At 48.8% G+C, this 11,464-nt stretch overlaps 1 protein-coding gene across 1 annotated transcript in view; it reads right to left on the minus strand.

The window, feature by feature from the left end:
* Nucleotides 1-11,464, minus strand: part of CADM1 (cell adhesion molecule 1) — a 314,581-nt gene that overhangs the window by 58,737 nt on the left and 244,380 nt on the right. The window contains exons 4-6 of the mRNA XM_019470503.1: nucleotides 5,270-5,416; nucleotides 3,997-4,149; nucleotides 124-261 (exon numbers count right to left, since the gene is read on the minus strand). Of these exons, the coding sequence (XP_019326048.1) occupies nucleotides 124-261; nucleotides 3,997-4,149; nucleotides 5,270-5,416 (438 nt within the window). The remainder of the gene's footprint in view (nucleotides 1-123; nucleotides 262-3,996; nucleotides 4,150-5,269; nucleotides 5,417-11,464) is intronic.

Raw genomic sequence — 11,464 nt, forward strand, 5'->3', positions numbered from 1 at the left:
GTCTCGTTTCCCTTCCCCCCCCCCCCCCCCCCCCCAAAACTGGCAAGGGAGAACAAACATCCAGCGTTATGTGAATCATTTCAGCTGCCTGAGAAAAGCAAGTGACCGAGAGGATACATCTACCGGTTAGCTCCTTGTTTCCTTTGAACCATCTGATGGTGGTGGCTGGTCTGCTGGCCATGGCAGTGCAGTTCAGCTCAATCTCTTCTCCCTCAACGGCGATCTCCTTCTGGATATCAATTACCAAATTGCGTGGCGGGACTACAACGAAAAAGACAGCACAACACGTACTTGATGAAAAAAACCCAAACATTCTTTGATCACTAACACAAGACAAAACCGTCAGAAAAGCCTGTAAAATCTACTAGAGGAAACTAGCCACCAGCATTTATTTGATCTTTCAATCGATCAAATCCTTTGATAGGCGGTTTCACAGTAATCAAGGGTAAGCGCTTTCACTCTCCACCTAATAATCATCGTAGCTTCGCAAATTATTACTTATCAAATTTGTAACTTTCTCTCCTCTCTCCCAGGCAGGCACCATCCCAGGGAAGACCTTTAGCCTTCTGCGCTATTCGGTTGTGTGCGCTGCCGTTTAAAAATACAGCTTGACTCCGTGCACATTTCTTGACTACTTCTGACAAGGAGAGGAAACACAAAAGCTGACATTTGGAAGTGCATTACTTACGGTGCCTCTAACCTCGCAAGGCAATTTTTCTCTCCCGCTGTTCAGCTTCGAGCCTGGGCCGTGAGGAGTGGAGGCAGGCCAGCAAACATCAAGCTCATTTAAGACGCTCAAAAAGCCACCGAGCGCGAGCCCGGAGTGGAATGCCATCACCTTTGAGACAACACGGTGTCCCCCATCAAACCGCCATAAACCAAATACAAGACCATCCCAGGGAGGAGAGAGCCAGCTCTGCCTCCAGTGACAGGCACTTGCATCGTATGGCCCTTCCTCTAGGATGGTAATTTGCCTTTCTCCCCAGACACGTATCTTGTTGTAAAACACTAAGCTAGAAGACTATACTCGATGAAAAATTATCCAGTGATATTCAGAAACAGGCTAAAACTTCAGGGGGATAACCGCCGCTGCAGCACAAGCCAGAGACGTGACGAGCAGGCTTAAAAATTACAACACAGAAGCAAGGAACCTCTTCCCCACGAAAGCACCGGTAGCTAGTAAGGCAAAAACCAGAAAAAAATGAACATCAAGAGTTTGTGCAGCACAGAGCTGCAGTTTCAGAAAAAACCCAGAACTTCCAAAGGAAACTCAACTTTGCTCTGATCAACGTGATTAAGCAACCGCATAGTTCAAATGTGACTAACACATTTTTGAGCTGATGAAGAACAAATATGTGTAAATACCATCCAGATGATCAAATGGACTAATTAGTCACTTGTGGCTTTTCTCTAAAAAGAACAGAACGGGCTACATATTTGAGATGTTCACATGTTCCAATTAAGCATGAATAAATCTACATACCGTGTCACGGGAGACATTAAAGTACGCGGGAGAGCCGGGGGAAGCACACTGCTAAAGCAGGAAAAAGCAAGCGCGAAGCCCTCTCCGAACACCGCCTGCAAAGAAGGATGCCTCCAAACCTTGCTCCGCTCTCCGAAGCGACTATCCTTAGCAGCAGATCGGCAAAACTACTCTTTGACAGAACTTAAGGTTTATCGAAGCCTGAGCGATGACCACCGGATCTTTGGTGGGGAAGGCATCCCCCGGAGGACCAGCCATACACCGCTCCCCCGGCCCCGGCTCATTTTTTCTCCTAATTAGGGAGTCAATAATACGGAAGACAGGAAAGACGCGTTATCCTCGGTGTCACGGTACCCGATCTCTCCGTACAAACGCTAGCTAAGATGAACGGTCCCCTCCCCGGTCTTCTAATAATAAACATCCATCTTCGCTGCCTGCTCCGTGAACTACCGTTTGGCCCCAGCATGCGACGAAGGCGAAGAGAAAACACCCGCTGCTTTGTGGATGGCGGGAAAGGCAGGCACACACCGGCCATGCCGCAAACCCTTCTCAAAAAGAACTGAAGCACGAGGCAAGAGAACACTCTCCCCTGAATTCTCAAGCACGATTCGTGTTTAAAAAAAAAAAAACCCAAAGAACCACATTTTGTCTCCCGCTTGAAAGCCAGGCAGTGCTGTGGCTTATAGGCGAATAAAGTAAGTACTGTTATTTCAAACACCTTCTCGGCATTGTTAGCAGCGAAATGAAATCCAACAAACTATTTCTGCGCGCGTAGGATTAGAGAGGAGAGCTGGAAGAGAGCTTCCTATTCCCGTGAATACTGGAAAGCGCACTAAAACTTTGAAGATGTTGATAAACGTAATAGCTATAGTAGAACCGCTTATACACATTATTTAAAAGACGTCTAAAAACCTAAGAACCAAATCTCATTAAATAAAAGGAGGAAGATTTAAACTAATCAGCGAGCGAGATCTGACATTAAGTCACCCTCTGTGATTCAGGTTCTCCTATTAATAGAGTCTTAAAAGCCGCTGCTAATCTGCAGAAACAGCTCTAATAGCACGGGCTGCTATTATTGGTAACCGCATCGGTCTTGCGGCTGCCCGTGCACCGCAGTCCTGCAAAGCCCGAGGGAGCGAAGGAAAGGCAAGAGCTCGGCAGGGCTGCGCGTGAGCGCATTTCGGGAAAAAAAAGGGGGGGGGGTGTGTGTGGGGGACACGACACGGGGGGGAGGGGGCAGAATTAACTTCAGCTCTGCAAATAGCCGTTCCTAAGCAAGTGAGCAAACTTAGGGTGTCAAATGAGAGATCTTACGTTCTCTTATGTGCGAAACAAATTTTTGCTAGAATTAATAGGAAGCTATCACTTTCCATCAGTCGAGCTCCAGATTTCACCGTATATGTAAGTCAACTGACAAACAGGCAAAAACTTACGCATCTTCACAACGGCAGGAGGTTCACCAGCGATGCTGTTAGTAATATTTGCCCTTACGGAATATCATCGACGGGCAAAGATGCTGCCATTCGCCATTAAAATGTAATCTCTCGAATCCCCAAGTTTTGGAAGAAAAGATTCAGTATGTGATCAGAGCAGTCTGATTACTGAAAACACAAAATTCATAAACTGAACAGTTCTACCGTGCTACGAAGGATTCGTGTGGATTTCTTTCCCCTCTGCGTATCAGATAATTATTGAAAGACATTTGCTACAGCTTTTACTTTCTGGCTGGCTTCTTCCTCACTTCACCGAACGAGATGCAACCACCACAACTGATCTCCCCTTCTCCCTCAGAGACGTGCCTTCTCTCGCCCTAAAGAAAACAGATACGAGGCAGAGAAGGGCTAGTCTTGCAGAGCTCACGCCGTTCCGCCAAGCCCTGGGCTGGGCAGGCGCTCCTTCCAGGACGTCGGCAGGTCCAGACTTGCCCGAAAAGCCAAACGATTCACTCGGATACTCTTACAGACCGGTGGACAGCACATACAACTCATCCTTGCAGGCTGTCTGCAAACGAAGGCTGGTATTAAACCCCGCTCCGTAAAGGGCAGGAAAACCTCACAGCCTTTCCCAAGTGACCCGCCCAAGTAAAGGAGAGGCCTGGAAGTGGAGAACACCTCACGCTTACACCTCCGCTTACTCTTTGAGGCTGAAAAATTGCCTGCGGACAAAAAGGGGAAGACCCGAGAATCACACCAAATATGATGCCTTGCGAGACAGGAAGGCGATGCAAGGGCTATGGCACGCCACCGGACAACCCGCTTGGTATTTGCCGGCAACCCTTGGAAATCTTGTGTCTGCAGGTTCAAACCCTAAGCTGCGTTGAGCTATTGAAGAGCTGAGCGGGTCTCCAGCGGGAGAGCACTCAGCACTCAAACCCTTGCTGTGTTTTAGCACTGGAGAGCTGCGGCTCTCTCCGGGCAGCCGGAGCTCTCCGAACGCCGTGCGCAGCCCCGTCCCGCTGACCCTGTGCGTTCAGGGATCACAAAGTTCACCGCAAGCACCTCTTCGGTCCTTACCGAGCACTGTAATCGTGGTGTAAATTTCCTGGGGGGGATCAGTGTAGAGCTGGCAGAAGTACCTTCCTTCATCAGAAATGGAGACGTTTGTCAAGGAGACTCGGAGCTCGCTGTTGGAGAAGTTCACCAGCTGGAACCTGCTGTCCTTCAGGGCTGCGGAGCAAGCACACCCTTAGTGACTGCGATGAGAGACGCAGCGTCCCCTCTCACCACACAACAAAGTCCAAGGTCTATAAAAATGGCAGCAGCAGCAGCATCTAGACAAGCACCCCGCGGGTTCCTGACTGCAGCTTCCGTCCTGCTTCTTACCTTTACGTCTGGACCTATAAAATATTTCTGTTCTCAGATCATTACAAAGAATCAACATGAGCAAATCACCAGGCACAGTATCGAATCCGTGGACACCGTTTTATTATCGGATGGCTTAGGGACACGTAGGTAAATCGCTTACTGTGAAAATCCACTTCTACACGCACCCATTTCTGACCATATGCAGTCAGTGGGCTAGGGACAGCGTGAAAGATAAAAGAATTGGGGAAAGCATAGTTTAAAATTTGTTTCCTGACCAGTATCGGCTGTGCAAATGCTTTCAGGAATTTGGAAACCGAGCATTTTAAATCTTACCAGCCGAACACAAGGGCCTCGAAGGGCGGTGCAAGCGGAGCGAGCCAGCCCCCGCCCGCGTACATCGTCAGATCATACGACGCCTCGGAAGAGAATGTGGTTTGCCGTGCGTCTCCACGACGCCAGGCACAACGTGCCACCGTCCCCTGTCCCCGCAGTGACATCAATGCAGACAACAAAGCGTTTCATTGCAGCTACCGTGCTCCGTGGCACTGTCACAACAGGAAACAAAGCCAGGCTCGTTGGCTGGACACGGCAGGGACGGGAGATTCTGTTTTTGTTATAAAGAAGCACAGATTGTCTCGAAAATTTCAGTCTTCGAACCAAGCAGATTACCTCTGAGAACACTGCACTGCCTCGGCGTTGCCCTATTCAATTTGTTTGTGTCAGCTAAATATTTGGCACTCGATTGCAATTCACCCTGAATTACTACAATCAATTCCTATTGCAAAGTAAGACGGTCTGACTTTTAAAGGGGACCATCGAGGTTTCCATTAAGGAGAAAGATTATAATTGCCTGTCTCATCTACCCTCTAAAGAATTGACTAAACTTTAAGTGCCTAGCATGACATTAAAAGAAGAGATCTTTCCCCGGGTGCAAGCGAGGCGCAGGAAAAGTTGTTGTCAAACAAGGAAAGATGAAACTTACGTCTGAAATCTCTGAAATAAATCGTTTGTCTGTTGGGATTCAGGAGCTGAATCACCGAGTCGTCGCTGTTCTTGACTCGGCAGCTGATGGTGGCGACGTCTCCCTCCACCACCGTCACATCTTCGGTAACCAAATTCTGACCATCACCTTCGGAAGAGAGCAAAGATGAGAAACAGCAAAGTCAGAAATGACGTCGGCGAGTTTCATTTGGAAACGAAAAGCTCCACCGCCGCCGCATGCTCAGCACCCAGCGGCACAACCCACGGGCCACTCTGCCAAAACGATCTTGGATTTTTCACTGACCGGCCTAACCGAGGAAGAACTTGTATTTTCTGCAGGGGGAACCCTGGGCAGGCAACGGAGGAACATCAGCCGGCGAGCCATTGACCCCGGGTCTTCCAGCCAGCTGGGGTTATACGGGAACGGGACCCCTGTTACGCCCCAGTAACTAAGCAAACATACCTCGCACAGCCACACTTGGCTTTTGCTGGGACTGATACTAATTTCACTGAACAGGCACAATCACCCGCACGACAAACACTCAGAACAGCAAAGCCCGGGAATACAAATACGGATCTCCCCCCCCGAATTGTACTGGCCACCGCTAAATTAAAGAGGAGTAATTGGGAGGGAGCTCTACGATGGGAATACAGGAAAAAGGACTACTCTATGGCTACCACTGTATGGCCTCGCCACGGAGCACGCTTTTTATTGCAAAGAAGCCATTTTACCCCGGCACATTCTCTCTGCCGTATTTTAAAGCGTGGCCAAAGGCAGAGGACGAGGGAAAGATCGCACCGGCCGCCGCACGCCCCTCCATGCTTTAATACTCGTACCGGCCTCGGGGGAGCAAGTTCCACGCCACAGGCATGGAAACGGCAGGAATTCGCCTCCTCTCTCAACAGATGAATTTTGTGAAATTACCTTGAAAGAACAACGCGCTGGAAGAAGCACTTATCCTTTGACTTGCGGAGACAGACTTTAGGGAACCAGGTTCCACTCCCTCTGTGTAATCAGCAGGCGCTATTAATGTCCAGAGGCAGGAAAAAAAGGATTCGATGCAATTATGCGGTGGGAGCCTTGTAATCATTTACAGGTCATCACCTCGAAAACTCTCCTCCTAATGAATCGACTCGTTACATCACATGCATGCCGAGAAATTTGCTTCACGTGTTAACGAACGCAGAGGAAGGGAGTTTGAAAAAAGCGCTTTGCGTGTCGGTTTTTCTATAGCTACCGGGAATCTCGTCAAGACTGGAAAGCGAGCGGGAGGAGTGCGGAGCCAAGGCAGGAGCGGGGGACACCACCCGAGGGACTCCAGCCAGGGCGGAAGGCTAATCGGAGTCCCTTTCGGCCACGGCTTCGGTCTGCTTTCAAACCACGCAGGCGTTACGGAGGAGGGGGCAAAGCAACGTGGGAGAAATTTTGCAACTCTGAGCGCCGATTTGCCCAACGGCGTGAGGGTACGCGGGCACCTGGCCACGGGCTGGGTGGCCAGGAGAAGCCCTCTGCTGATTAACAGAGACCGGCGGGGAGACAGTCCCGCTCCCAAGTTAGCCACGAAAAACGCCAAAACTGCAAGACTTCGGTAAGGTTTGCAAACACTAGGTCTGGGGATGTTAGTTATACTCTAGTTTTTCTCTCGTCTTGCATTGTCTCCGTCCTTCTTTCTTTTTGACTTACTTTTATTATTAGACATGCCTTGGAAATAAACGTTTGACAACAAGTTTGCATGGCTTGGAAAGAAAGAGACTGAGAAATCGTCAGACACCTTTCCACGCCTGGCGGCACCGAGGTGAAGTCTCGGCACGTTTTCCTGCCCTCCTGGTATAAATTTCCTTTCTCCGGATTGATGAACCTTGAACAGCGTCACGAGAAGTTGTTATCAAACAGAATAACACCCGTACCAGACAAGAGTCCCCCAGGCCATCGCAAGAGGTGCAAGAGCCCCTCACGGACATTTCCCTGGCTCCTGCTCCACTTTCTGCAAGTTGGTCATGCTCAAATCCCCCAGAACCGAGGACGAGCATCCAGCCACCCCGCCACGCTGTCAGTACCCTTAATACAGCGTTCTTGAACGCTCCTAACCGCTGTAATGCGCAGGTTTGTCAAGTAATGTAACCTACCTGATCAAAGGCGGGGGATACAACCGCGTTACTTAACAACGTAAGCTTACTGTCCGCGCGGTGTAAGACTTCACACCCAATCCAGAGGGTTTAAAGCCGATTAAAGACAGTTGCGGGCAGGACAACCCATTAGAAGACTGCAATATGTCGTCGTACCCGTTACTTGGTACCGGCCCCAGTGAACGAAGCGTTGCCTCGTGTCCGCCGCGGCACCGGGACCGCAGGCACGCCTTTCCCCTTCCGCGCTCGGGGACAGGTCCCCAAACCCTTCGCCCCCGTACCGACGGCGCAGACCCCGAAGGCTATCCAACGCAGGAGCCACATCAGCCGCCTAGCGCGGCGCCTCGCCGCGCTGAAGAAGAACCACGGAGGTGTCACAGCAGCGCAGAACCGACCCCTGACAGGCACAGTCAGGCTCCAGCGTAAACGACGTTCGAATAGCTCAAAGGCAGCGCAAGCAAAAATATTAAATGTTACTAACTGCTTCTGGGGAATAATTTTATCAAACCCATTGAAAACAAGGTTCTTGCACAAGGATCAGCTTGATATGTTCTCATACACGCAATATTCACTACAAATCATTAACAAAGCTATTAAGATTCGATTTCCATCTAAGCAATTATTGCTAGCATATTTTTTTACATTTACTTTAAAAGACTCAATCCTATTTTCAATTCATTAAACTGTTCCTTGCATTTACTGAATTTTACATCAGCTTAGAAACCTATTTGAATTAATAAGAATTACAGTAGAAGTAATTTAGAAATAAATTATTTGAAGTTCAAGCCACTGAAGCTTTTCAGGCTGGGATGCTGCTACATTAAGCCCGCTGACTGATGGCTTTAGAAGTCCAGCATCTCGGTCCAGGCTGGCATCAGGATCCCTCTCAAGAAGGCGTTTATTCTCCCCAAGGGCCCGGGGTTAACGACAGGCAGGGTGCACGTAAGGACGCGCTGAACCCACGGTCTGAAGCAGCCAGCATCTCCAGCCCTGCGGACTTTGCGTATTTATTCTGAATCAAAGGGCGCCTAATCCGGCCGCTGTCTGCAAAGCTCCTCTTGCTCCGCTGACCTGAATTTGCTGGCTTAACTGGAAGCACCAGACCGTGCAAGTTAACACTTTGGGTATCTGTATTCGTACCCGCTCCCCCTTACCAAGACAAGAAAGTTATTTCCGTGAACAGCATCAATTACAAACTCTAAATTAAATAAAAACGCAACGTGAAGCGAGAACTCTTTAGACCCATCTTCACGTCGACATTTCAGGAAGTTTCTCGGTAAATATTTACTGGCAGTATACGAGTATTTTGCGGAGCATTAAAGCAGACACATTTACAGCATTACAACGTGTTGTAACAGAAAAGGAAAGACTGGGGTGGGGGGGAAGAAGTTTATGGACCCAGCATAGAATCACAGAAGTTGAGAGAAGCAAAGGAAAGCCACTATTGAAAACCAGCTTTAAATCACCTGCCAATTCGTAATACAGGGGGGGGGGGGGGAGGGGATGGGTTGGGGGAAAAAAACCAACAAAAATTATAGGGGATAGATTTTCATCTATGACACGTGGATGGACTATAAAAGCCCCTGTGCATTGTCCTTGTACGAGACAACAGTTTCTTGTTGGTAAGTCCAACACGAAGTACAAATCCTCTCCCCGGTGTTCCATGCGCCTAACGGACAGACTCCAAGACCCGACTTGGGAGTTTTGATCATCTCGATCTTGAGTATAAGGCATCGCTATCGAGGGAGGCGAAAGGCAAGGTGAAAGAAGCCAGCCTCCGAGCCGGGCTTCGGGGCGAAGCGCCGTATATACGTGACATATGTATACAATATTAACGAGCAAGTATAATAGCTGAAACAGATATCTGCAACGCAAGGGGAAGGAAAAAAAAATGCTGCGCATGTTTCCTTTGTTACCCAAAGCAACTCTCCGGCCTCATTTACTGAATCTCTCTGTGCGACGTAAAAAATGACATCGTATTTTACACTTCCCGGAAGGGGGAGCAGAGACGGAGGGATGCAACGCTTGAGGAATGGCTTTGGCTGGAACCTATACACAATTAATTTCTGCACTTGTCCTTCTGCCTTAGACCACCGCAGTCTTGGCTTTCAGGACTGCGAAGACAGACACGGACGAGCAAACTGTGCTTCAAACAAGTTCCTCTTAGCTGGACACAGCCCAGGGACCTTGGCTCATACGCAGCGGTCACATCTAAAATCAATTCTTTCTCCACTCGTAGCACACCAGGGTAGAGTGAAACGTCAGGGAGAAAAGAGGGAAAGATTAAAGATACGTGCTCGTGAGCACGCTTCTTCAATTCCCAACAGAACGTGAGCCACAGGTGCTCTATGGTGAGCAGCGGCACTGCTGATTCAGTGTACAGGATACTGACACAAATGCTTGCCAAGAAAGAGTAATTTGCATGGCACCTGAACTATGTAAGCCCATAAACTTAAACAAAATTCCTCTTAATAAATTGAGTCAAATGGAACAACCCACACAGATACACAGACTATTTGTTCGTGTGCTGGAGGGAAAAAATGACACCGTGATCAATCCATGGAATTAACGTAATTTGAATGTCAAAACTCATCTATCAGTTTCAGCTATCTAAAAGGAATGCGGCGGTTAAATAACCAGCCAAAGTTGAGATAAACATTAAGCAGGTTTTACAAACACCTAGCGATCCACCTACTCCAAAAGCTTCGTCTCCCTGTTGTTACTTCTCTTTGCTGAGCAGTTCCTACGCTCTTCTCCATGCATCAGGGAGATAGCATCCCTTCAAAATAAACGTCACGAACCGTCTTCTCGGGAAGACTGCAGGAAGCAAAGAGCCTTTTTGGCGTGCTCGAATACAGGAACCAGACAGAGCAGGCGAAAGGAGGAAATCAAACCGCCGTTTAATTTCTCTGCAGACTTGCTTCAAGGAGGGAGGAGAGAATCGACAACGCTGTGCTGGAAGAGGTTGCGGGAGCTCAGTGCATCTGGTCTTGAAGTCTTGAGGGACCATTTTAAAAAGCTACTATCGTCACACTTGAACTTTTGAGAAGAATGGACAATCCACTCTAATTGTGTTGGCAAGAAAAGGCAATTGCTTTTTACAGAGTTAATTTCATGACATCTTTTCGCGGGCGAAAGAATGATAGCAATTTTAGATCAGGCTGCCTACAACACGTACGTACGGCACGTGAGCGCACGACACGGCTTTCATCACACGCGAACGCTGCTGCAGCTGAAGACGCCCTGCGCCAGCGATGAAAAGGATCGGGTCTGGCGTTGGAAAGTAATGCTTAAAACACACACGCTAAAACCCAGTCCGTATTCCTCAGCGTGTATCGGAAGCACACAGAGATAGGGACGTCGTCACCCACTTGCGCAAAAAAGCTTATTGTGAAAACTTTAGGGCGAAGGGAAGGCAGGAGAAAAGGCAGCCTGCTGCCGCCTATACCCATGCCCAATCCCTAACGGAAGCCCTCCGAGGCCACGGAGTCTGGAGCCACGCGTGGGCATCTCTGAGCAATTCTTCTTTTAATTTGACCCTCATCCTCAGAGCAGAATTTTGTTTTCCGCCGAGATTTACAACTAACATTTTGAATCGGCAACTTCCTCTTCTGCTAAGATCTAATTACCAGTTTTGTGACCCCGAGTCAAGCATCTCTGAGATTTTCCTGCATTCAAGTAGCTCTTACTCCCTCTTCAACACCTCCGTCCATGGCCAGCAACTGACGCAGAGGGGCCAAAACGCAACTCCGCCTCCCATGGCAAAAAGCTCTTCAAAAAAAGTAGCGGCGGCAAACAAAACAGAATTCTAGAAAAAAAAAAAAGTCTCATTTTCAAGTTTGCTCCGCTGTGCAGGTCTGTCATCTTCAACACACTGCCGTTAAGTTTTGCCCCGTGGAAATCCCTATCTACTGAGCACCAAGAGCGACAGCTACTTTCCAGCAAGGCGTCGCACCGCAGCCTCAGAACCAAACCCAACAGATCTTGCTGAAATGACACGAAGGGAAGGGGATACCACGGCTCAACTTCTCTCTCTGAACCTCAGGCCACAGCAAATCGATACGGTGAC

Source organism: Aptenodytes forsteri, unplaced genomic scaffold (genome assembly GCF_000699145.1).
Source record: "Aptenodytes forsteri isolate BGI_AS27 unplaced genomic scaffold, ASM69914v1 Scaffold187, whole genome shotgun sequence".
NCBI lineage: Eukaryota > Metazoa > Chordata > Aves > Sphenisciformes > Spheniscidae > Aptenodytes > Aptenodytes forsteri.